The following is a 24,390-nucleotide window of genomic DNA, read 5'->3' as shown; positions in this document are numbered from 1 at the left end:
CCCCCCTTCCCTCCCGCCACTCCACTGCTCCCACATCCACGCAAGATGAGTACTTGCCAGCACGAGTACGCAGTGGTGGCACTGGGCCTAGAGGGCGCTGCGTTGGTGGCGATTGTGGCCGTCTTTGGCGTGCACATTGTGTACAATTACGGACGGATTCGGACGACGTTCACTACCATCTCCAGCTATGCGGCTGATCCTCGGAGCTTTGGCAACCGACTGCTCTTTGCGCTCACTTTTGCTGTCTCGTCGGGCCTGAGCCTGCTGCTGATGCTTGAGCGGTGGAACGGGTCGGACTTGTCGGACTTTTCGTGGTGGGCCCAGCTGCTGATTATCTGGTGCCTCCCGCTGGTGGGCATCTTCTACACCGACGGCGCGGGAACGGTGACTACGTACTACGTGGGCTTTGGCCCTGGCTGCCTCACCATCCCCATCGGCGTCTCCACGCTCATCCATTCCGTCGCCGCCATGTTGTTCTTCCTTGGCATTCCGGTCTTTCCATGGCGTACATGGCCGACGCCGACGATGTGCCTGCCGTCTGGCTCGTCCTCGGCATACTGACCTTTGTCGCCGCCGGCGTCTTTCTTATCCTTCAGTCGTACCTCAACTTTTGCGCGCCGCCGCACCCAGACGCGCCGTCCGATGCCGAGGCTGCGCCAGCTGGCGCTGCGCCCGACTCTGACTCGACCACCAGCTCAGTTTCGCGGTCCTGTTCCGGATCCGAGACGAGCTTGGGCTCAGGCTCGTCGAGTTCGGGCTCGAGCTACTCGTCACAGGCAGAGTACCACGAGGGCCGCGCAGGGAATGTAGGCATGGCGACCGCGGCGCGTCTGCCGCCGCTTGCCGAGAAACAGTCGGCGACGACGATGAAGCATGTTCTCTACGTCGCCTCGTTCATGTCCGAGATCGCGGTCGGGCTCCTGGTCACAGTGGTAGCCGCCGGGCTCTCGATCCACCGCAACCGTAGCCTCCGGCCGTGCTTCTCGTAAAACCACTTCAGCGTCCAGCATATGCCCCCACGGCGATTTGTCAACGCTGTGTGTGAGAGAGTCGATGCTCGAGGTACTGCAGCTTGGTGTTGAGCGCGGTGGTGAGCGCGCGCTGCTCGGAGAGCGAGGCGCGGAGGGCAAAGATCTCCGAGAGGAGCGGGGCGACGACCGACGACTGGATGAGCCTCAGCAGCTCAGCAGGCTCGGCCGACGACGGCGGGTGCATGTCCATAAAGCCCTGCAGGGTGGAGAGCACTGGATCCGAGCCGGAGGCGGCGTGCCCGCCCATGCCGAGCCCACCCCGCGAACCTTCGGGATCGCCCATGACCATGGCAGCGAGCGAGGTTGTCGACGAGCGATGCGCCGGTGAGGTCGTCGTGCTCGCTGGCGCGGTGTGGGAGGCGCGGACTGGCACGGCAACGCGCTCCTGGTCCATGTCGACCGGGCCATGCGAGGTGTGCGGCGAGGAGGCCATGGCCCAGGCCATCGGCTGCCCCGGCGGCGACGCGCTGGTTTTGTGCGCTTGGCAGACAGCACAGCCTTGGGCGAGGTCTTGGGCGTCTTGCCTGATCTTGTTTTTGACTTGGTTGGCGGCTTGGAGCGGACAATAAAGGTATCGGTGTGGAGGCAGAGCTGTGGCGCCTCCTCGACGTAAATCTTGAGCTTGTAAAGGATGAGCGACTTGCCGCGGCCGGAGAGCGCGTTGACACCGAGCGCTACGTTGGCCACCCCGTCACGCATGATGCCTTCGCTTGCACGCAGTGGTGGTAGCTCCTTGGTTGTCGGCGCGCCGGTGGCATCGTCGACCGAGACCGTTCGCTTGGACGGGACTGGCGAGTTGTCGTGGTACAGCAGTTGTGCACGGACGGTGAGTGAGTCGTACTCTATCATCCTGCCGGAATCGTCCGGGAGAAAGAATGGGAACGGAACAAGCTTGTCATCCGATGATACCAGCGCCGCCTGCAGATGATACGTCGTGTTCTTGTACACCGTCTCCGGCGGCTCATCCACTAGCACAAGCTGCACCGCCGACTCGCCGTACTCTGCCAGCAGCGCCTCATCCAGGCCAAGCGGAATCATCGGGAACGGCTCCGTTGCCCTGCCACCCCCTCACACCGCACACCGCACCGCACACCGCACCCATCTGAGTGAGTTCTTCTTCCCCTCGTCGACTGGTCGGCCATGATGTTCCTGGCCACGACCACCCAGACCAGGCCAGGGTCGACCACCACCAGAACCAGCCCAGCACCAGGCCGGCAGCAGCTACACAGCATCCCGCACCGCTAGGTCCATCCCCCCCTCCCTCCCTCCCCCTCCCTCCCCTCCCTCCCTTCCTCCCTTCCTCCTCCCTCCCTCTCCCCCCCCCCCCCCCCCCCTCCCCCTCCTCCTCCTCGTCGCGTACTCGGCCGAGAGGTCCAGGTTCCGCAGCTGTGCGTCGAGTGAGGGATCCTCTGCCAGGCCCAGGAGGTCCTCATAGCCCTGCAGTGGGTTGTGGCCTCCTTGCATGTGTGGCCCAGACATGGGCTTGCCTCCACGAGCTGAGTGTAGTCCCCCTCTCCGACTCGCACCTCGCACCTTGCTCTGCCGCCACCGAGCCACCCAGCCACCCACAGCAGCCGACCCAGTCCGAGGTGGCCACCGCCCCCACCCACCGCCATCAAGCACTCGGCCGAACATGGGACACACCTGCAGACTGAGCCACAGCCACCAAGTAGCGCAAGCCTTTGATGAGGGGAGAGCGATCTCTCACCAGTGCAGAAGGATGAGCTCTTGCCTCCTCGCCATCGGCATCAGCTAGGCTACCATCCAGGCCTCGCCAGCTCGCGAGGTGGGCCCATCACCAGCCATCTCTCTCTCTCCCTCCTCTGACACCCAGCCCACACCGATGACTAACAGCTGATGCGTATCGTCACTACAGTTTCTTCGTCAGCTCAAAGTCGAAAAGCATCCATGCACGCAGGAGCATCATCTTCTCGGCGCGCAGAGCCGAGAGGCGGTTCCGCTTCCTCGTCATCATGTCTGTCGCCACCGAGTTGAGCCGTTCGACGCTGGCAGCGGAGGCCGATGGAAGAAGGATCCCCTGGCCCCACAAGCGGAACCTCGCACACAGCACCTGGATCCGCCGTACGTCAGCCTTGCGGTTCCAGTTCTTGCGAGACTCGAGACCGACGCACACGTCCTCAAACTTAGCCAACATGTCGCCTACGGACAAACTTGAAGAGGTAGAGATTAGCCGACTGTTGTACAACGTAGCCGTGAGAACCTTGCAGAACACTTCGACGAGCTTGTAGTTGCTGAACGAAGCCACAGACGCAGGCGTATCGTTCACCGTCATCTTTCGCACCTTGCAGCCGCGAACCTCATCAACGCTCTTCGCGCGCAGGCGCTTCCCCGCGTTCTTCTCGCGCTTGGCAATGTTACGAGCGCGCGCCTCGCGCTCCGCGTCCATCCGCGAGCGCGCCTGTGGCGATGAAGCCGGCTCAGCCATTACCACCTTGGATGGCCCACCGGCAGCAGACATACTCGGGGAAAAGTACGTGGGGTCCCGCGATTCTTGCGGAAGCGTGTTGCTCGCTCCGCTCGATGACGCCGCAGTATGCGACGGGAGCGTGGACAGAACGTCCAGGAGCTTGGGCTCAAGGACGTCTGCCAAGCGACGCCACATGTCATGGTGGACCTCAGCAGCGGTCGCCAGATGGCGCACACCAAGCGAGTTGTTGGCGTCGGCGACAACTCCCTGGACATACACAAGGTCGTCCTTGGTGACAGTCGTGTCAATAAGGAGAGCAAAGAGGCACGCATCCTCTTTGTACATGTACGCAACCTGTTTGTACGCTGCCTGGGTGGCGATGTCGCACAGCTGTTGGATCCTAGGGATATCCTCGTTGTTGATCTTGAGCTCTGCCAGATCGTCCACAATCGCCACCATCGTAAGGAGCGAAAGGGAGGACGACATATCGGACGTCTGAGACATGATGCACGAGTTGTTGATCGTGAGGAGTACCTCCACAGCGTCATGTACCTCGTCCCACTCGCTCGCGGTCAACTTAGCCGGGGCACCCGCGATCTCAGTCGAAACAAAATCCACGGCATCCTTCATCCTCGACGCCCGTTCCAGCATAGTCACCGTCGAGCCCCAGCGAGTACTCACGTCCGGCCGCAACGACGTGTATGTTACCAGGACGGGTGGAGACGGTTTGTCATCCACGGTCACTTGACCAAGCTGGACATCCATCTCATATGAGTTCAGCGCGGACTTGTATGCGTGCGTAGCCTCGATGTTCTTCTTGTTGATGAAGTGGCGCATCGTGCGCTTGGCCTTGGACGAGCGAGAGATGAAAGAGACAAGGCGGCGCAGCTTAGAAATTGCGTCAGTGCTTCCCACGAGCGGGGCAGAGGCAAGGTCATCGGATGCAACGGTATCACTCAGCGTCGGCCACTCTGACGACGACAACGATGCCACCTCCGAGAACCCATCCTCCTTTTCGACGTCCTCGTCGTCCGTGTCCTCGCCTACGCCGCCCATCTCGAGTACGGCCGTGTCACGGCTCGAGACCAAGTCTGTCTGCACCAAGGCAGGATCCAGCTCACTGTCAGCCTGTACCGCCTTGAGCACGTCACCGACGATGCGCTGAATGCGGTGGGAGAGACATGGATGCCACGGGAGTTCGAGGAAGCGCTTTGTCATCCGGGGCATGAGCGCCGTTGTGTCGCTAGACAAGGCGACTACCTGGACCCAGTCAATCCCGAACTCTGTCACACAGAGCTTCACCACCTTGGCGAGATTCTCGGCGTTGGCGGAGAGATATGTGGTGTCGTACTCGGCGCTGTCGTCAGACGTTGAGCGAACAGCGTTCATGAGATCGGCGGTGAGCGCCTTGAACCCGATGGGGATTGTCATGCGCACTCCCGAACTGTAGAACTGGGCACACACACCGAGAAAGGTATGGCGCGTCCCAGACGACGTCCACTCATCGACGATGAGGGAGATAGGCCCGTCCCCAATGTGCTCCTGCATCTTGGTGCGGTACTGGAGGAAAACGCGATCGAGTACACCCTCACGCAGGTGCTTCTCGCACGGTAGAATCTTGCGCACGCTCGTCGCACTCAAACCCACTGCGACAGCGAACATGTGGGCGAGGTACGGGTCTTCGATCGACGCAAACGAGCGGTGCTTGTACAGCACGCTCTTGAGCGCGTATTCCGCAACGCGCGGCTTTGCAGCCTTCAAGCGGTCTTCCGAGGGGAAGTACGCCTGCAGCCGCTGGCTGGACGTGGGGACATCAACGTCCAGCGCCGACAGCACCTCGCTGTGGGCGTTTCGGAAGTGGCTTTTGATATTTGAGGTCGACTTGAAACTGTTGAGGCTAATCTGCTTGCCGCAGAGCCTGCAGCAAGGAGCCTCTCTGTTCTGGTGCGTGACAAGCTGCCACAAGGCCGAAGAACGGGGCATGCTGCGTGTGAGAGGGGTGCCTCCGTCTTGATCACCATCTTAGTCATTGACGTTTGACTGACTAACTAATGACTAAATCTTTTGACTACGAATGACTATGACTATCGTCGTTCCGTACACTGGAGGTGGGCCCATCACCAGCCATCTCTCTCTCTCCCTCCTCTGACACCCAGCCCACACCGATGCTGGGTCGAGTGCGGCTGGCTGCGGGGCAACCGCTGGTGGGCATGATAGCTAGACGCCTGTACGGGGTGCGTGGGGTAGGGACGCGGCCGGATGCGGCGGTGACGGCGGCTGCGGTGGAGAGTCTCCATGCCCTCACCCGGCGGGAGGCGAGCGCTCGGGCGGCACGGGCCGAGGCTCTGGCTAATGGGGAGATTCGGCAGGTGCTGAACACGGTGGCAGATGCTGCGGCGGCGAGGAGCCTTGCGCCCGAGCAGCTCAAGGCTGTTGTTCATGACTTGCTCCCGCTGGCATCGTTCCGGCATCGGCTGTACTCGGTGCTACCGGCGGTGGCTGCCGACGCGGCAGACGCCTTCACCCTCCCGGAGCGGATCAAGATGGGCTGGGTCTTTGTCAAGCTCGGCACGGATGCGTCGACGGACTCGGGCTATTTGACGAGCTTGGCCACCGCTGCTGGCCATGGTGCCGCTGCTGCAGAGCTGGAGCCGAAGGACTCGACGTTGCTGGCATGGTGCATGACCAAGGCGGCGGTCGACGCGCCGGCGGCGTTCCGTGCCGAGGCCGAGGCGCGGGCGCGGACGGTGCTTGACGGCGTTCTAAGCTCACTCCCGCAAGTCCTTGATGCCTACCCACCGCGATCGGTTCCTGTCCTGCTGTGGTCGATGGTCAACGCGCGGGCGAGTCCGCGGCAGGAGGCGCTCAACGCGCTGGCGGCGTACGCGGCGAGCCGAGCGGACGCCTTTACTCCGCGCGACCTCATCATGACCATGTGGGGCCTGTGCAAGGTTGGCCACGTCGACGAGAGGCTGCTGGAGCGGATGGCGGATCCGGAGCTGGCGCGGTCGCTGCTCTCGTCGTCTGCCGAGGACCTGGTGTTCCTGGTGTGGTGCCTTGGCCAGTCTGCGCCGGGCTCGGTGCCGGCGTTCAAGGCGCAGGCACTGTCTGTCCTGCAGTCGCGAATGCGTTCGCTGGCGATGCGGCAGGTGACGCGTGCGCTGTGCGCGGCGGGCCACTTTGAGCCGGACGGGGCGCTGCCTGCGGGGCTTATTGCCTCGGCTTGCGCGCGCTTCACTGCGCTGGGCGGCGAGGTGAGCTCGGCACAGGAGGCTGCGAACCTGGCGTGGGCGCTGGCGCGCGGAGTGGCTGCAAAGCCGAGCATTGCGCGGTCGCGCGAGGCCGGCCCGGCGCTGCGGGCAGTGTTTGCGGCGATTGGTGGAGCGGTGCCGGAGCTGCTGCCGTATTTTACGCTGCAGGGCCTGGCGAACACGGCGTGGGCGTTTGCCAAGGCTGGAATGGATACGTCGCGGACGGTCTCACTACTGGGCGGCGAGCTTGTGGCGCGCGGGAGCGAGGGAGCGTCGCCGTCCGAGGCGGTGATGACGGCGTGGGCGCTGGCGACGACCGGCGGCGACGCCGAGGCGTACATGACGCTGGTCGACGACCTGGTGCGCGGCCGGGCGGATGCTTGCTCAGCGCAAGAGCTCTCGATCTTGATCTCGACGCTGCGGCGGGCGCGGTCAGCGCTTGCGCGCGAGACGCCCGAAGTCCACCGATTTGTGGCCGAGGCACTCGACGAGCTTGCGGTAGTGATGCGGGCGCGACTGAGCGAGTTTGACGCCCGCTCGCTCTGCACCAACGCCTTTGCCTACGCCAAGGCCAACCATACGTCGGTCAACCAGTTCCTCCTCTTCTCGGCCATCCAGAACGAAATCGCCGCCCGGGCTGACGAGTTGAGCGGACCCGACTGGGCCAACATTGCGGTGGCATGCTCGCGAGCATCGACGTTCTCGCTCGCGTTTTTCGAGACCGTCATGGGCGCCCTCGTTCCGCAGCTCCCGCGCCTCGGGCCGCATCCGCTCAAGCAGGTTCTCTCGGCGGCGACGCAGGTCGAGTCGGGCGCCTTTGACGCCCGGCATCCGATCTACGCCGCACTCGACGAGACCATTGCCGCGCGGCTCGATGAACTCGCGCCCGGCTGGGTGGCCGCTGCCTGCGTCTCCCTTGCACGTGCTGGCGTCGCCTTCCCGGCCACCCGCCGCGCCGTCGAGCAGCGTGTGGCAAGCGGCTCGGCGTCGGCGGTCTCGTTCCCGGTCGCCATGGGCCTGGCCTGGGCGCTCCACACTGCGCATCCGGCATCAGCTGCCGTCAACCCGCTCGTGGAGGCCATGACCGACGCCCTCGTCTCCAGCGAGCGCCCGGGCGCCGAGCTCCTTGCCCAGCTCTCGACCTCCAACATGGTCCGAGCCCTGCTTGTCCTCGACTCGGCTGGCGCCCTCTCGGCCTCGCCACACCTTGTCGCTATGTTCATCGACGCCATCCGCATGCAGGGCGAGTCGTTCTACTCGGGCTTCCTCTCCCGCTCGTCCCTGTTGGCATCGATCAGGTCGAGACCTTGCTCCTCCGGCACGGTGCCCGACTCTAATCGCGCCCGCTTTGTTGTGACTTGGCCTTGGCCTTGGCCTGCCTTGTGCTTGGGCAAACACCTCACTCTCTCCTTGCGATGAACAACCTACCAACCTAGCTCACCCACTCACTCTCTCTCACGCACACGCACACACACACACACACACACACACGCACACACCCACACACCTGCTCTGTATGTACCCAGCTCCCCCCCCCTCCCCCCTCGCCCGTGTCATCCCTCATCCCTTCTTCCCCCTCCCCTCCCACGGAGAGTGGGTAGCATCCAGAGCCCGGCATCACCTACCAGCCCCTCCTCCCCTCCTCCCCTCCCCCAACCCCTCCACTTTATCCACACTATGACCGCTACTGTTCCTTCTTTGAGGGCTGTGGAGGCGTGCGTGTGTGAGGAGGTGATGTGGGGAGACGGAGCGGGGATGTGGAGGCTGTTGTTTTGGTGGCCCTTTCTTTACTCCCGGTCTGGTCGCCTCGCAAGGGTGCCGGACCCCCCCGATGGGAGAGAGTCTTTCTCTCCTGTCGTCCAGGGGGGGGCTTGGACATTGCGCCCCTGCATGCAGAGGACGGTGTGTGTGCTTTATATTTTTTGTTGTTGTCGTTGTTGTTGTTGTTCCTTGGAATGATGACGATGGTGATGATGATGAGAATGCTGGCTGACATTGTCCTCATCTTGCTGCTGCCGTCTTGCTACGACGGCTCTCCCATAGCAATAGAATAGAGCATCATAGTGCGCTTGTGCAACACCACCTGCCCTGCGTCTCCATTAGCTCGTACAGTCTGCCATCCTCCCCTCCCCTCTCTCCTCTCATACCGCTGTCGCAGGCGATTGCCAGCGCGGTCACTCACCCACCGTCTTTCACACCTCCACCTTGCGTGCAGTGGCACCGTGGCCAATGAGAAGGAGCCATGTCGAGGCTTGACCAGTCTCGATTCGCTCTTGCTGCCTCTGGCCAGCATCGGCGTTAGCCCCGTGCCGGCTCAATTCGCAGGCGTGCAAGTGCACACGTGCTGTGCATTGCACACAGACCCGGTCGCAGTTGGCTTGCGATCGGGCTCCTGATGGTCAAACAAACACAGCAAACACAACTGTCTTCATCATACGTGCTCATGTAGTGTTCAAAGCGCATCTATAGAGTTTCAGTATCTGGGTCCATCTTTACATTATTGGCCCAGGTGGGAGAGAGCCCGGCTAAGCATGGCTGAGCATAGCGTGGCGTCAGTTGAGACCGCGCTTCTTCTTGGAGGCGCGAGCCGGGATGGCGGCAAACGCGTGCATGGCGACGACGGGCGAGCCGTAGGCGCCCGGCATGGGCGAGGGCGAAGTCGAGTGCGATGAGCGACGCGAGGACTGGCCCTGGCCAGCAATGAAGAGGCCCGAGGGCGAGGATGAAATGGAGGGCGGGACCGAGTACGGGGCGTTCGGCGAGGTCTGCGGGCCGTAGTCGTCATCGTTGCCGTCCGAGTCTGACCGGCGCTTGCGGGTCCGGGCGCGGGCAGCAAAGCCGTCGCCAAGGACCTGGATTTCGGGCTCGCCACAAGTCCCGCGCTTGCCGACGTAGCCGCGGAAGAGCGGCTCGGTCGGTGGAAAGACGTCGACAAGCGACGCCGTGGGCATGCCCGGGCGGCGCCCGGACCGGATGACTGTCGCCGACACCATCGGCGAAGCCTCCTCCTGGTCCATCTCAAGGACGCCGACGCACTCAAGCGGGCCAGACGCGCCGAACGACTCGGTGTCCGACGAGTAGTCGCCCGACCCGTCGCCGTCGCCTTCGGCCTCGCTGCGGGCGTTGCCGGCCGCGTACGCCGCGTACATCTCCGACGGCGAGGTGCCAACGCCACCGCGGAGCGACCGCGGCGTCGACGCAGGCGTGGGCGGCGGCGGGCAGCCCATGAGACGGGCGGAGCCTCCCGACGCCATGCCCAGACTACCTTGCAGCATTGACCGCAGGTTGCTCACAGGCGAAACAGACTCGGAAGACGACGACGCCTACGTTCACACGTGTCCGCAAAGTTTCGGAGAGGGTGAGTGGCGTGTGGCGTGTGCTCTCGCTCTCGCACTCTCCTTGCACCCACGCCCCGGTCGGCTACCTTAGGGGGGAGGAAGGTCGCTGCTGGTGGCGAAAAACGTTCGCCAGAAGCAAAAAAAAAACACAAAGAGCGACACGCCGCCACCGAGCCGGCGCTTGCAGCCTTGACACCAGGCGGTAGAGCTCCTGTAGAAGCTCCGCGAGGACGAGAGGCAGTAGATACTACCACCGGCCACCATGGTGCACAATGACGAGCACTTGGAGCAAGCGTAACCCGCTCGCGGCTGGATTCCATGCCTCGCTGGTGCTCAGGCGAAGCGAGGCTCAGGGCCAACCGAGGTAGAAACGGCCAAACGGCGCCAATGAGACATTGCCTTCGATGGCGACATTGCAGGGGGGCGGCGGTGGAGCAGGAGTACAAGGCGTGCAGCAGGAAGGGGACAAGTGCCTACAGGTTATTCCTTTGCCTAGCACAGGTGGTATCCCCTTGCGCTAGCCTTGGGCCCAGGCAGGACAGCCGAAGCAGACTAGGGCCTTCAGGAGTTGGGGGGGAAGGGGGGGGGGGGAGGCTGGCTTGCGCGTGACCGCGTCATCGCGACGTCCAATAATAGCCAGGCGACTAGGCTGAGGACAGGAGGAGCCAGCTGGGAGGGGGGAAGGAACAGGGAGCGTACCACGGTGCTCTTGAGAGGGAGCGTAGGGAAAGAGCCGGCCGAGGACGGCGGGGAGAACGCTGCCGGACGCCGGTGGTCCTGGACAGGGTCTGGGCGCGAGGGGCGCGGGAAGGACGAGCCGGTCAGGTTGAGAGTGGGAATGGTAATTGGGATGGAGGGCGCAGTGGGATAGCCCAAGCGCGGCGACTCGAGCGCCATTGCTGACGGAGCCTCCATAGAAGCCGGCCGAGTTCCCAGCAGATGCTGAGGTGGCGGGTGGCTTGCAGGGGAGACTGACGAAGCAAATGGGGCGAGAGGAAGGAGGGGGGAGGGAGGAAGTCCGGAGAGGAGTTACTACGGCTTCGACGTGCCGCGCTTGGCCGGTGGATCGTGAACAATGGCCGATTCGACAGAATCATGATTCTCTCATTCGACCACGGCCAGCCGTCAGCCGCCAGCCGCCTGCCCAGCGAGCGAGGTAGCGAGCCAGCTAGCGCTGTCGCCGAGCTGGGACCACCTCCAGCCAGCCTGGCCACAACGCCACACACTCGTCGGCGCCTCCGTACTACCTACTTCCCCACGGCGCCCTCACCCCTACCTTTCCCTCTCTCCCTCCCCACATAGCAATAGACACGGTTCTCGCCATGGCAGCACCCATGGAGGTAGAGGTCGTTCCAGCCACTGCTGCGCCCGTGGCTGCTACGCCACCGGCAGCGCCTGGGACTGGGCCCGCTGTGGTGGGTATGGAGACGTCTACAGAGGCAGACATCAAGCCGGGAGCAGGTGCCACACTCCCGGTGACACCGGCTGTGCCTGCGCTCCCGCCGCAGGCCACCGAGCCGCATACCCGGACCACGGGCGTCCGGTCCATGCTGCTCTCGGTCTTTGTCAAGCACGGCTGCCGAGTACGTGTCCACCTCCCCTCCCCCGCCCCTCCCCTGCTTGCTGCTCGCTTCCATGTACATACATATATATATATATATATATGCGCGTATATATGTCTGTTGATCAAGGCAATGCCGACACTCACCCTCTTTCCTTCTACCCCCCCCCCCCCCCCCCGTTTCCGCTTGATGCGCCCAGGGCTTGCTGTTTGACAACATTGTGGAGGACGTGCGCAATTTGCGCAAGCGGCATCTGCCGCGTGATCTCAACGCGGCCGAGCTGCGGGCACTTGTGTTGGGCGAGCTCGGCTCGTCGCCGTGCTTTGAGCTTGTGGCCTCGGCGTGGCAGCTTTCCAAGGAGACGCTGGCGTCGCTGCCGGTGCTCGGGCGCGAGGCGGCGACGGCGCGGCATCCGACCAAGGCCGCGATCCATTACCAGCAGATTGTGGACAACGATGACGCGCCGCACTTTGTGGATCGCTCGCTGAGGGTCTCGTTTCGGTTTGCGTCGCTTCCGTCGCGGTCGCACGCGGTGCGGTCCGAGCCGGAGCGCGCCGCCGAGATTGCTGAGGAGATGGCGAAGCGGTACGTGCATCTCGCGGACAAGCAGAAGCTCAAGCCGCCCAAGGTCTCGGCGGCCAAGGACCGTGGCCCGCAGCATGTCAAGCCGACGATGGCCGGCAAGTCGTCTATTCCGCTCTCGCAACAGCTGCGCAAGATGAACCGCGAAGAGATTGACGAGATGTTGACCTCGTCGTCGTCGCTGTTGGTGGGCGCCGATCTCTCGCGAGTCCTTAACTATGAAGCGTTTATGCGGCTCAAGGCTCGCGATCGTGTGCGCTTGCTCAAGCTCATGCCAGAGGGCGTGCCCGAGTCTGTCGGCACCGACGCCAAGAGCTACCCGAGCGACGTCACCTTTACCCGCGCCGTCCGCGCCCTCTTCAACCAGTCGTCGCCCATGATGCAGTGCGCTCGCTCGTGGCAGACTTCGCTCGCCTACGGGCAGAACGACCCGTCGTTTGAGGCCATTCGCCTCATGGGCAAGCGCAAGCGTTCACGCAACCTCGACGCAGACGCGCTCCGCGAGAACGCCGAGCGCCTCAAGGCCATGCAGGCTTCGTTTGTGGAGGCCAAGGCCGCGTCGGCGTCGGCATCGGTGTCGACCGCCCCGTCACCCACCCTGCCTGTCGTTGCTGCTTCGGCGACTCCTGCCGCGTCCACCACTCCCGCCGCCAACCCGACGCCTGAGCCCATGGACGTCGCCGCGCCCTCTTCGGCGCCTGCTCCGCCAGCCGACACTTCGCCCACTGACATGGATGTCGTCCCAGAGACCGCAGCATAACCTTTGAGGAGCCTCTCAAATGAAACACATCGGCCAGCTGGCGGGCGACGAGTTAGATGCATACCCGCAGCCGCAGCCCGCGCGCCGCTCCCTGAGGCGTCACAAGCTCGTCGACAACCTCAAACTGAGGCGCAAACTCGGCCGCGATGCTCTCGTTCCGGTGGTGGCCGCCAACCTCAAGCACAAGCTCGCCAGGAATAGTGCGGGCAAGAAAGTCCGGCGTGCGCTGAAAGGCGGCGGCGAGGGCGAGGTATGCGCCCCGCCCGGCCTCGCTAGCCACCACCGCAATCTCCGGCTCGGCGACGAGCGTGCTCGCGGCATCGTAGGCGGTCGGCGCCCGCGATGCAAGGTACGGCGGGTTGCACACCACTACATCAACGCCAGTCAGGCCGAGGACGTCAAGCGCTGCAAAGTCGCCTTCTACAAACGTGATGTCAGCTTCGCCTGGCAGCAGTGCCAACGCATTCTGCCGTGCCACAGCCAGAGCCTGCGGCGAGATGTCGACACCAACGCCGCGGACCGCGTCGACTGCGACGCCGGCAGCAAAGAGCTTGGCCATCACCGCCACAATCAGGCAGCCCGATCCGGTGCCAAGATCTACCACTGTGACCGGTAGCTGGCGTGCGGCTAGCGCCGCCACGGCAGCATCGACCAGCGGCTCGGACGAGACTCGCGGGACGAGAACGTCGTTGGTGACAGTAAACTCGAGGCCAGCAAACCGGGCTTTGCCCAGCAAGTACGGAATCGGCAGCCGCTGCATCGCCTCGCGGTCGTCTTCAGTCCACTTGGAGTCTGGCTCAGCAATAGCTGCAGCAATAGCAGCCTCCTTGGCAGCAGCCTTGATCGAGTGAAAGCTGGCTTCACGCGCGAGCTTGGTCTCGAACCTCGCATCGACCGGGGTCTGCACGTACAGCGTTGTGCCGTGCACTGGATGGACCAGCGCCAGCTCGCCGGCGTGGACGAATGATGTTCTCGTCCGAGACTGGTACATGCCCTTGCCGCAGCCGATGACCGGGTGCCTGCATCCCGGAGCAGGCGAGGGACGGCGCGAATGGCGCCTCCGTCGCGGACAACAACGGCGCGGACTCGTGAAATGGACTCGAGATTGTTCGAGCTTCCGCGTGCCACAACGGCGACATGGACGGTGGTAGCATGGTCGCCGCAGCAGAGGCCAGGCGTGGCGCCGTCGACGACATCAGGCACGCCGACCTCGCACGCCACCGGGACGACAGTCATCTCCGGCTCGATCTGCGACCAGCGGTCGTTATTTGGGTAGGTGGTGCCAAGGCAGAGCACTTGGCCGACGTCGCCAAGCTCGCCGACAACAAGCGCCTCCCACCCGGTGACGATGGTCGAGCCGCCAGCGCGGCACGCAGTGTACGTTCCGATGCCCCACGAGTCTTGGACCGAGCGCGACTTGACAACAACCATAAGGCCCGAGACATGCTTGTCAAGCATGCTTGCCAGCCGCGGTACCGGCATCGGGTCAGCAGGCATGAGGTGTGGCGGGAGGAGATGGGGAGGAAAGAGTTGCGGGAGGAGGCCACGGAGGCTCGGGGTCCGGCCGCGAGCCTCTGGCGAGAGTCCGACTGGCTTGGCCACCACCGCCATGACGCTGTCTTCGTAGACGACAACCACAGCCATGGTGGCGGCGATCGACGAGCGGAGTTGCGCGAGCGGCTGCATCGGAAGGCGGAGCGTGAGGCGCGAGCCGGCGGCAACAAAGACGTTGGTCGCCACGGTGACGTCGTCGACGGCAAAGGCGCGGGCACCGATGAGCCGGCGGACAGGCTTGCGGCCAGAAAGGCCCATGTCAGCAAACCACGCGAGGGCGGCGTTGATGATCTTGATGCCGCCTTCAGCAGAGTCGGGAACAGTGACGGTCCGCTGCAGCAGCTTGCGACCATCGTCGTCGTGGACAACAGCCGTGGCGAGGACGGCTTTGGCGATGGGGTCAAGTGCCAGCGCCAGCCAGCCGGCCTCGGGCGCTTCCAATCCACCATTAGCCACGCACTCTCCGGCAGTCTCCTCGTACATCCCGACACCCATTCGAAGCCGACCAGCAGAGATCGCCTTTGCCGCCTCCTTGCGTGTGGGGAAGAGGCGTGGAAAGTAGCGCGAGAGGAGCGAGTCGACCCGAGTGTGCGGATAGCGCGAGACGTCGATGACGGCCGTCTCACCACGGACAGTAATGTCTGTGGTAGACATGGCTGAGAGAGAGGCCTGGGCAAAGCGGAGACGGGTGAGGTGCATGGCCCGAGACTCTGCGTGAGTGGCTACGGCAGCGGCTGGCGTGGACGACGGCAGCGTGGCACTCGACTCGCTGAGCGACGCGGCGACGAGCGTGGAGGTCAGCGTTTCTAGGGAGGGCAACACACAGCAGGAAGTGGCGCGAGGAGTAGTGACATGCTGGGAGTGGCTCGGCGTGTGCCGATGATGTCGGCAGGATGGGGAGCTGCGGCGGTGGGCGGCGGGCGAGGCGGCGGGCAGGTGGTGGTGGCGGCGTGCGTGACGCGTTGCCGGCGCGGGGTGGCGTACAACGCGCTGGATCCACCGGCGGTCTCGTGGGTGGCCAAAAGCCCCAAGTGGATGCAGCCGTACCTGCGACTGTCGCGTGCAGATCGGCCGATTGGGACATGGCTGCTGATGTGGCCGTGTACGTGGTCGCTGACGCTTGCGGCGGCAGCGGACGGCCTGCCGGAGGCGCTGCCGGCCCTGGTGAGCAACGTGGCGCTGTTTGGCGCAGGTGCACTCATCATGCGCTCGGCGGGTTGCGTGGTCAACGACATGTGGGATGCCGAGCTGGATCGAAGCGTAGAGCGGACACGTGACCGTCCGCTGGCGTCGGGCGAGCTGACCCGCAGGCAGGCGGCGGCGTACGTGGTCGGGCACGGCTTTGCCGGGCTCGGCATTCTCGCGCAGTATGATTTGTCGACGATTGCGCTTGGGGCGTCGTCGCTTGGGCTTGTAGTGGCATATCCATACATGAAGCGGATCACGTACTGGCCGCAGCTCTTTCTGGGCCTCACCTTTAACTGGGGCGTGTGGCTCGGGTATGCCGCGCAGTCGGGCTCCGCATTGGGCATGCCGTTCGAGGTTCTCGCGCCGCTGTACGGGTCTGGAGTGGCGTGGACGCTTCTGTACGACACAATCTACGCGCGTTCCGACATGAAGGACGATGTCAAGGTCGGGATCAAGTCGTCTGCGCTGGCGACGGCGCATGCGCCGCGGGCATACCTGGGCGCGTTTGCGGCGGCGTCCACCGGCTTGCTCGCGGTGTCGGGGGTGATGGCGGGGCTGGGCGCGCCGTTCTTTGCGCTGTCGGTTGTGGGCGGCGGGGCCCACCTTGCGTGGCAGGTGGCGAGCCTCCAGTTGGACTCGGCGACTGACGCCGTGGCCAAGTTCCGGGCCAACTCGCAGTATGGGGCGCTGGTGGCGTCGGGCTTTGTGGCGGACGCGCTGGTGTCTGCGCTGTGATGCAGTTTAGAGGCGGCGCCGACTCAAGCGACGCCGAGATGAACCTTGACCAGGGAAATGAGGTCCGCCTTCTTGGCGCGTGCCGGAATGGCGATCCCCTCGGAGTTGAGGTAGTCGCGGAGGGTGGCGACGGTGGCCTTGCCCAGCTTGCCCTGGTTGGCGAGCGTGAGCCAGTCGAGCGGCTGCGCGGGCTTGGAGCGCTTTGCGGCGGGGCCGGCGGCTGAGGAAGTGGCCTTGCGCTTACGGCTGGGAACAGCCTTTGTGGGCGGGACGTAGTCCGGAGGGTAGACCGCGGCAGCAAAGCCATTGATCTCTTCGGCAAAGTCGGCCATGGCCTCCTCGTCGGGCATGACGGCGTCCTCGACCTCGCCAACGTCGTCGCGCTGGAGGGCCATGGACTCGAGCGCAGTGAGGTGGCGCTGGATGGCAGGGTCGGCAAAGGCGTCGGTGTCAAACTCCTCGAGGTCGATGCTGGTGACGACGGCCTTTGCGGCGTTGACTTGCTGGGCTGTGGGCGGCGGCAGGTCACGACCTGAGATGGCGAGGTCACGGATGTCGTCGGCGTACGGCAGGGTGACGAGATGCATGCCCGGGCCTTGAATCATGACGCGGGTCTCGGGATTGCGAACCTCGGGCTGCGGGAGGAGGGCAACAAAGCGGGGCTCGCCGCCGGCCTGGGTGATGAGGCGGCAGATGGCGATCTTGTCTTTGGCAATCATGCGGTCGTGGAGAGCGGCAAATGCGCGGGTTGAGCCGGAGATGTTCTTCTCGTGGGGATAGACAAACTGCGCGGTGCGGAGGTTGTGGTGCTTTGCGAGCGCGGACCGCGGCTTAAATCCCATGAGTGTGAGTGAGGGCTCGCCAAAGGAGGCTTTGATGGCCTTGATCTCGTCGCGGGCGATGGGCACCATGCGGTCGCCGAAGCGGTACTCCGTGGCGATGCGGGACTGCTGGAGCTCGGCGCCGGTGGTGGCACAGATCCACGAGCGGTGCGACTGAACCGGCTCGTTGGTCTCTGCATCGAGCCATACATGAGGAGTCTTCTTCTCACGCTGGATGTTGTTGAAGATCTCGACGCCGACCTGGACGCCGTCAAACAGGGTCCATGGCACAATGGCAGCGGCGCGCTTGTGGTGCATGCGGCGGCGGCAGTAGGAGCGCATCTCGGAAAACTGCGACATGGCAGAGAAGTCGGGAACGCCGGTGTCAGAGTCTTCGTCGACGGCGATGATCTTGAGGAAGAACTTGTGAACGTCAAACGGGGTGCGGGCGAGGACCGGTGGCGGCTCGACGGCGAAGAGCTCGATGGCGATGTTGAGCTGGAGCAGGTCTTCGGCGCGAGTCTGGGCCATGCGGCGGAGGGCAAGGTCTGTCGGGTTTGGGTTGTCGTTGTTGGTGAAGAGCCAGATACGCTTGCCGCCGAGGCGGGTCCGAGTCACCTTTTGGTAGCGCTCGTTGCAAGCGCACAGCGCTGTCTCGAACGGGAACTGATTGTTGGTTCCTGCGGGAGGCTCCCAGTGGCCGTAGGCAAACGGCTCTGAAGGGTCCTTGGCCAACTCGTCCTCCAGCTTTTCGATCATGGAGACGTCCGGAAAGTCCATGTCGATGAGCATGTAGATGCCAGAGTATCCAGCCGAGTTGCGGGTCTCGGCAGTGCCGTAGAGACACACGCCAATGACGCTCGATGGTGAAGAGATCATCTTGTCGCGGATGACGTACTTGGCGACGCGGAGCGCAAGGCGGTAGCCGGACTCGGGCTCGTTGAGGTCGTCGTCATCGCCGTCGTCGCTGTCGTCGTCTTCGGTCTTCGGCCGGGTGTTCTCGACTGGCACCATCATCGATGGCGAGCAATCGATGAGAACAAGGACACCGTCATTCTTGGGCGGTGCGAGCTGAGCAGAAGCCGAGTCGTCGTCGGCACCGGCATCAACAAAGCCGGACTCGAAGCCCGACTCGCCAAAGTTGTTCCAGGACCATGTCGAGTCGTCGTTGCCTGCGCCCGTCGATGGGCGGCGACGGAGCCGGCAAGGGTGCTTGTGGCGAGGGAGAAGGTACTCGAGTTCATGGTGTGCTGTCGAGGTGTGTGTGTGTGTGTGGCTGGGGTGGGTGGGTGGGTGGGTGGGTGGGGTGGCGGGAGAAGTGTGCGACACGGAGGAAAACGAAGAAACCGATTGGGCGGAGACAGACAGACGGCTGGGTGTGAGGGCACACAGCTTCGCAATGGGTAGAGTCAAATGAGCCGCGGCTGGGATTGCGTTGTATGACGTTGTGCAGGGGCCGATGGTGGCTGCTATGGGCGATCGGAGGGGGCGGAAGGAGGTGGCGAGGACGGTGCCGCTGGGATAGCCTGAAGCTGTGATGGACGTGACTATCAATAGAGCGATATTGGTGCTAATGCTCTTCAGGTAGGCCCGATTTGGCCCCGTGCCATACCGTAACCTCTGTGCCCGATGGCCGAGTACCCGGCGCAGGCGTTCTCGCTCAACGACGTCTCGTGGACGGCGCCCGATAGCCGAGCGCCACGTTGATCTGCGCGAGCAGGCCAGGACGAAGCATGCCACGTCCAAAGTGCGAGTCAGGCGAAGCACGGACGAGGTCCAGCACCTGCGTCGTTGCCTGGTGCGCGTTGTCGGCGTTGTTGCTGTCGGAGAAGCCCACCATGGAGGTACTCACCCTTGCCTCAAGCCGCCTCCAGTAAGCGCCGCACGTTAAAAAGTGCACCACCCTCTGGCAGTCCCCACCTCTCTCTCTCTCTCTCACACACACACACACACACACACACACACACACACACACACACACACACACACACACACACACATGGGCACCACACCAGAACTCCCCCCCATATGGCAGCAGCACATGACACGCCTCTACCCCGACCTCCGCCCGCCCAAAGCCGGGCCGGGGATAGCCGCCCCGGTGGTTTCGGGCTCGCCGTTCGCCAGCTGTCCGTCGTGCGGGGTTGCCCTCGCCGAGATAGGCAACAGCGTCGTGGCCGCCGCACTCCACACGCCTGTGACGCCGCCCTGCAAGCCTCGTCGAACTCTCCTGCTCTGTACGGCTTGCTTCTGGGCGTATGCAGCGGGGTGGGTGCTGCAGGCGGACAACGCCAGCTATCTCACCCTCGGTCGCTCCGACGTGGCCATCAACCTTGCTTCGACTCGGATTGTCGCCGTGGTGGCTGATGCTACCGGCGTCGAGACACCAACGTGGGCAGAGCTTGTCGATCCTACCCTGCCTCTTGCACCTGGTGTGAAGAGGGTCGTCGTGCGACGGCGCGAGAAGGAGAAGAAGGGGGGAAGAAGCGCGGGCCCAAGCCGAAGGAGAAGGCGCGGCTGAAGGGCTTGCTCGCCGAGCTCAACAAGGGCACTGCGCACGGCGGTGGTGTGGCGAGCAAGTACGTGGCGTGGCGGCCTGACCTCATTCCGCCGGGTGAGACGGTGGAGAGCTACGGCATGCCGTTCTCGGTCAAGGGTCTGCGCAAGTGGGGCGCGTCGGCAGCGGGGACGCCGGCGTGGAAGCAGGTGTTTGGCGGCAGCAAGAGCCCGTCGAGCCACAAGTCTGCCGTTGATGGCCTCCGCAAGTACTTTGATGTAGTTTTCGGGTCTGGAAAGCGGTCAATGGTGTGGCACCGCCGGGGCTTCCAACCCGGCGCCTCGAGCGACACCCTGGCCAGCATGGGCTACAAGGACGCGGTCAAGGTCACCGTCGCCCGTAGCATGAATATCTATCTCCGTAAGAAGAGTATGGCCAAGTCTGGAGGCAAGGCCAAGCGCGAGGCCAAGCGCGAGCGTGAAGCCGTCGCCGAGTCAAAACCCGAGCCAGAGGCTGCTAAGCCAATTGTCGCCGCCACTTCGTCGCTTGCAATGCCTCTCCCGCCATCTCCAAGCGAGTTCTCGCCCAACTCTAATGGCGATTCCATGCCGCCATCGTCATCCGCTTTACCCACCAAGACCTATGACGTCTTCATATGTCATGGTAGTTACGACAAGGGCTATGCGGTTGCGCTCCGTGATCGCATCCTGAGGGTCGACCAGTCCCTCAGCGTCTTTGTGGACACCAGCTCACTCGACGGCATACAGTGTGAATACCCAGATGACTGCGCTGACATTGTCAAGGCCTCGCGTGTCGTCCTCATCATTGTCTCGGCGTACTTTCTCGCCACACGCTGGGCTGTGGCTGAGGCCAAGACCGCACTTTGTCGGGCGAACCACTGCAAGGTGTTCCCAGTGTTCCTCAACCATGGCAGCCTTTCGCTTGCTACGTTCAAAGCGTTCCCTGCACCCCACAAGTTAGCGAACCTCAACGACCTCCTTGCTGCTGCCGAGGCTGACCATGCTGCGCTCCAAGATGATCCATCCAGGCCTGATATGCAAAAAGCAGCGGAGTCTGCCGCGTCTGCTCTCCACCCCATCATCAAGCTCATGTACAGCTACTTCCAAGGGCCAGACCAAGAGCACCAGTTCCAGACCTGGCGCCACAGACATCTCACTCCAACCGACAAGGTCGATCGCGTGGCCACAGCCTATGCGCTTCTTGACCATGGCTTGGAACCGTATGACGCGCACCAGAACTCTGTCGAGGCGTTGCTGGAAGACCTGGCGACTCGCTCGCTGAAGGTGCTCTCGACGATTGATGCCGAGGTCGGGATCAAGCCTGAGGTCGCAAAGTTTGCCAACGGTGAGCCCCCACCCAAGCTTGAGGCTACCAAACCCCCCGACGCAGAGCCCAAGGCAAAGGCCTTTAAGCCTTTCAGGCGAGAGCTCAAGCTCGAGGTCGTCAAGGCCGTGAGACATGAGCTTAAGCGAAAGTGCAAGCGCAGGCCTGAGGCCTATCGCCGGCTCAGGCGTGAGGTCAAGCTACTCGACACCGAGCCCGAGCCCAAGTCCGAGGGAGCGAAGCTCTCTGAGGCCGAGGCTAAGACCCCCGAGCTCCCCCCCGAGCCAGTCCAACTTGCATACGTGCCACTACCCTCGAATCGTGCTGCCGTCGTCCGTGAGTTGTTGAAGGGAGCGAGCAAGGTGGCCGGAGATTTTAACGGTCTTGGTGGCTGCGGCAAGTCAAGTCTGGCTGAGATCGCTGCCCAGCCCAACGTTGTCCCCATGTTCGAGCACCTCAAGCGCGAGGCCAAGCGCAAGCGCAAGCGCGAGGTTGCCGCCAAGTCAGGGCCCAAGTCCAAGGCCGCCAAGCTCCTCGGTACCGACGAGCGCATGACACGCAGAGGCTGGCTCGCTTGCATCAAGCCCCCGCTATCCCCCTTCGAGGAGGAGAGGGTGGACCATGTCATGCGAGCGTGTACCGCGCGGGGCGTGGCCGATGTCGGCAACATAACCCTCACCAGGGCTCACTTTGTCCGCCTCGAGCCTGGCGGGTGGCTCAGTGACAGGATCGTCAACGCGTATATGGAGCTGCTGCAGGCTCACTTCAACAGGTTCACGCGGCACAAGGTCTGGTTCACCAACTCGTTCCTCGCCGCTGCTCTGTACCTCGACAGGCGGACGCTCAACTATGGCAGGGTGTCCAAGTGGCTCGGCAATGCCGTCGACGGCGGCATCATGTCGTTGGCCAAGATCATCGTCCCGGTCAACTTGGACAATAGCCACTGGTTCACGGTGGCTATTGAGCTTGGACCCAAAACGATCACGTTCTACGACTCGATGGCGGGCGAGGTGGACAGCGGGCTAGCAGAGGCGCTGAAGGAGTATGTGGCGCTGCAGGTGGAGCAGGAGACGGGCAGGAGGCTGGACATGTCGCAGTGGCATGTCGTCAAACCTGTCGGCCTTCCGCAGCAGACCAACCTGTCGGACAGCGGGGTCTTTGCGCTGGCGTTTGCCGCTTTTGTTGCCGCCGATGCTGAAATCGTTGTGGGTCCGAGCGACATTCCCGGGCTGCGGCGTGCCGTTGCGGCGGCTCTGCTCCGCGGTAGGTTGTAGGCGTGGAGGGCCGCTGCGTGGCGGAAGCAAGTACTTCCCCTCGAAATGTCCATCATGGTACGTCGGGTGCGCAAGGATACGTCGAGTCTTCGACTCGCTTACGCACATTCTCGCCGATGAGGGTGGTGCTGGACACTCACTTTGGCGGAGTGGTGGGTGGCGACGACGACGCCTTGGGGCTAGGATCGAGCTGTACCTCAAGCCTCGTGTCGAGCGGGATGCCCACGAGCGCAGAGAGCGCAGCGGTGCACCACTGCGACCCGTCACCGTCGAACCGCCCGATCCCCCGTGTCGCCTTCCACATCTCGCGGCAGTAGTGCGTCTCGGGCACCGCGTCCAAGGCAACGGCTCCGTGCAAGGCACCCGCCAGCAGGCCGCTGTCCTTCGGTACAGTCTGCTCGAGGAGAGCCTTGACAGCAAACACGTCATGGACGGGCGCCATGGGCAGGTTGCCCTTGGCGCCCTTGTGCCGCGCCCCGTCTGGCAACTCCTTCTTGTCCACAACAAAGCCTGGCGGGTACCGGGGCTCCTCGTCCGTCGAGCGCGCCAGATCGTAGTCGATGACCACCGCCTGCCACACGGGCACCACGACGCCGTCTGCATCGTCAGCCAGTGCCGCGTACAGCAGTGACTTGCTCGCCGCGACAGCTTCGAGGCAGGGGTTGGCGAGCAGGCGCAGGACCTCGGCCAGCGCGTCCGCCGCGGCCTTGCCCGCCTGAGCCGTCGCAACGGCCGCGGCAAAGTACGCCCCGTCGTCGAGAGCCGCGAGAGCACTGGCGATGACGTCGCACACGGGCCTCTCGATCGGAGCCGGGAAGCGGATGTTGCGGAACAGGATGTCACCGTGGACGAGCGAGTCGCGGCGCATGGCCTCGAGCCAGCCGATGAGCGAGACAAAGTGGCCGACCCGGACGTACGAGTGCGACTCGTGGGCGAGAAACGTGGTGACAAGCACGCGCGGAGCGTCGCTGCCGCCGCTCTCAGTGAGCACGCGCGCCTCGGCCGCCGGCGAGTGAGCTGTCCACATGGGCAAGTTGATCCGGCGCGACGAGGCTGTCGAGGGCCGGAACCACTTGTACACCCGTCGCGAGGCCACCATGCACGTGTTGGCGCCCGCAAGCACCACAGGCGGCCTGCGCCCAGTCAGCAACAGGTCCGCCGTCGCAGCCACCACGCTGAGGCCGGCGACAAAAGCCGTAGCAAACACCTCGCAAAACGTGTCGAGGTCTGAATACTCCCACGTCCCAAACGGCACCGTCGTCCGTGTCCTCGCGTCGCTTGCCCGCTCGGCAACCGACGGACAACAACGCCCGGAGGGTGAGCGTGCCCACGTAAAGTCCGACGCCGTCGGATGCGGCCCCTCCAGCGTCGCCATCGGCACCTGATGCTCCACGTCGCCGTAGCAAATCGCAAGGTTGTGCGCGTATGCCGCTGCCTGGACGTTCTTGGCCGACGACCCGAGCTCCACCACGAGGCTCGGACGGAGCTTCTCGCGCTCGACCGTGGTGGCACGGCCCTCTTCCCCATCGGCCCGCCCGTAGACCACGAGGTTGGCTGGCGAGCCCCGTGAGTTGCGCACACCGCACGTGGCCGCTTCCGTGACCGCTACGGCCCACGGAAAGCCCCTCGCGAGCACGCTCGCAACCGCCGAGCCCAGCAGCCCGGTGAACGCGACCTCAGAGTTCCGGAGTTGAAGGGCGGCGACCCCGGGTCCGCGCTCTGCAAAGTAGAGCGCGCCCAGCCGCGCCTTGAGCGCCGACGCAAGCGCTGTCTGCAGTCCAGCGCCCGCAGATCCGTCCCAAACCGCGGTGCGGAGCGCAGCAATGTCGCCCACCTCGTTCTCGGCCAGCAGCCCACCGTCCGCAAGCGCAACAAGGAAAGCCGGATCGCCCACCGGCGAGAGAGCCTCCAGGTGCACGTGCTCCTCCACAGTCTTCGCCGAGGCATTCGACGGCGCGGAAATGACGTCCAAAGGGCGGGCTTTCTCCCGGACACTCTCCCACTTTGCCGCCTGCAGCTTCTCCT

The 24,390-nt window shown here is 63.9% G+C and overlaps 11 protein-coding genes across 11 annotated transcripts; 5 read left to right on the top strand and 6 right to left on the bottom strand.

Moving 5' to 3' along the window:
* Window positions 1–14: 14 nt before the first annotated feature.
* AMSG_06108 (uncharacterized protein) lies at window positions 15–2,525 on the bottom strand. Its single transcript, XM_013901867.1, has 2 exons — window positions 2,392–2,525; window positions 15–2,088 (listed from the first exon to the last, which is right to left on the bottom strand). Exons 1-2 carry the CDS (start codon window positions 2,508–2,510, stop codon window positions 1,176–1,178), a joined length of 1,032 nt encoding a protein of 343 aa, XP_013757321.1. The 5' UTR covers window positions 2,511–2,525; the 3' UTR covers window positions 15–1,175.
* On the top strand, window positions 46–989 carry AMSG_06109 (uncharacterized protein; the record flags this gene model as incomplete). Its single annotated transcript, XM_013901868.1, has 2 exons — window positions 46–492; window positions 597–989. The coding sequence occupies 2 exons, from the start codon at window positions 46–48 to the stop codon at window positions 987–989; spliced, it is 840 nt and encodes a 279-aa protein (XP_013757322.1).
* Window positions 2,526–2,901: 376 nt separating the features above from the next.
* On the bottom strand, window positions 2,902–5,577 carry AMSG_11937 (uncharacterized protein; the record flags this gene model as incomplete). The annotated part of the gene is made up of 2 exons (XM_013901983.1): window positions 2,902–5,299; window positions 5,561–5,577. The coding sequence occupies 2 exons, from the start codon at window positions 5,575–5,577 to the stop codon at window positions 2,902–2,904; spliced, it is 2,415 nt and encodes an 804-aa protein (XP_013757437.1).
* Window positions 5,578–5,624: 47 nt separating this feature from the next.
* AMSG_06107 (uncharacterized protein) lies at window positions 5,625–9,146 on the top strand (the record flags this gene model as incomplete). Its single annotated transcript, XM_013901866.1, has 3 exons — window positions 5,625–5,631; window positions 5,707–8,224; window positions 8,926–9,146. The coding sequence occupies 2 exons, from the start codon at window positions 5,625–5,627 to the stop codon at window positions 8,127–8,129; spliced, it is 2,430 nt and encodes an 809-aa protein (XP_013757320.1). The 3' UTR covers window positions 8,130–8,224; window positions 8,926–9,146.
* Window positions 9,147–9,181: 35 nt separating this feature from the next.
* AMSG_06106 (uncharacterized protein) lies at window positions 9,182–10,333 on the bottom strand. The gene has a single exon (XM_013901865.1). It carries the CDS (start codon window positions 9,983–9,985, stop codon window positions 9,263–9,265), a length of 723 nt encoding a protein of 240 aa, XP_013757319.1. The 5' UTR covers window positions 9,986–10,333; the 3' UTR covers window positions 9,182–9,262.
* A 1,049-nt stretch (window positions 10,334–11,382) lies between these two features.
* On the top strand, window positions 11,383–12,952 carry AMSG_06105 (uncharacterized protein; the record flags this gene model as incomplete). Its single annotated transcript, XM_013901864.1, has 2 exons — window positions 11,383–11,631; window positions 11,810–12,952. 2 exons carry the CDS (start codon window positions 11,383–11,385, stop codon window positions 12,950–12,952), a joined length of 1,392 nt encoding a protein of 463 aa, XP_013757318.1.
* AMSG_06104 (modification methylase HemK) lies at window positions 12,536–15,160 on the bottom strand (the record flags this gene model as incomplete). Its single annotated transcript, XM_013901863.1, has 2 exons — window positions 12,536–13,946; window positions 13,997–15,160. The coding sequence occupies 2 exons, from the start codon at window positions 15,158–15,160 to the stop codon at window positions 13,005–13,007; spliced, it is 2,106 nt and encodes a 701-aa protein (XP_013757317.1). The 3' UTR covers window positions 12,536–13,004.
* A 228-nt stretch (window positions 15,161–15,388) lies between these two features.
* On the top strand, window positions 15,389–17,279 carry AMSG_06103 (4-hydroxybenzoate polyprenyl transferase; the record flags this gene model as incomplete). Its single annotated transcript, XM_013901862.1, has 2 exons — window positions 15,389–15,415; window positions 15,443–17,279. The coding sequence occupies 2 exons, from the start codon at window positions 15,389–15,391 to the stop codon at window positions 16,427–16,429; spliced, it is 1,014 nt and encodes a 337-aa protein (XP_013757316.1). The 3' UTR covers window positions 16,430–17,279.
* AMSG_06102 (ATP-dependent DNA helicase 2 subunit 1) lies at window positions 16,453–18,494 on the bottom strand (the record flags this gene model as incomplete). The annotated part of the gene is made up of 2 exons (XM_013901861.1): window positions 16,453–18,422; window positions 18,485–18,494. The coding sequence occupies 2 exons, from the start codon at window positions 18,492–18,494 to the stop codon at window positions 16,453–16,455; spliced, it is 1,980 nt and encodes a 659-aa protein (XP_013757315.1).
* Window positions 18,495–19,291: 797 nt separating this feature from the next.
* Window positions 19,292–23,730, top strand: AMSG_06101 (uncharacterized protein; the record flags this gene model as incomplete). The annotated part of the gene is made up of 2 exons (XM_013901860.1): window positions 19,292–19,682; window positions 19,727–23,730. 2 exons carry the CDS (start codon window positions 19,292–19,294, stop codon window positions 22,363–22,365), a joined length of 3,030 nt encoding a protein of 1,009 aa, XP_013757314.1. The 3' UTR covers window positions 22,366–23,730.
* AMSG_06100 (uncharacterized protein) lies at window positions 21,679–24,040 on the bottom strand (the record flags this gene model as incomplete). Its single annotated transcript, XM_013901859.1, has 1 exon — window positions 21,679–24,040. A coding segment is annotated over one exon (1,539 nt), but the record flags the coding sequence as incomplete, so codon positions are not given.
* Window positions 24,041–24,390: the final 350 nt, after the last annotated feature.

Source organism: Thecamonas trahens, assembly GCF_000142905.1.
Source record: "Thecamonas trahens ATCC 50062 unplaced genomic scaffold supercont1.26, whole genome shotgun sequence".
Classification (NCBI taxonomy): Eukaryota; order Apusomonadida; family Apusomonadidae; genus Thecamonas; species Thecamonas trahens.
Note: the sequence above shows the minus strand (reverse complement) of the source record. Positions and strands in the feature narration are given on the sequence as shown.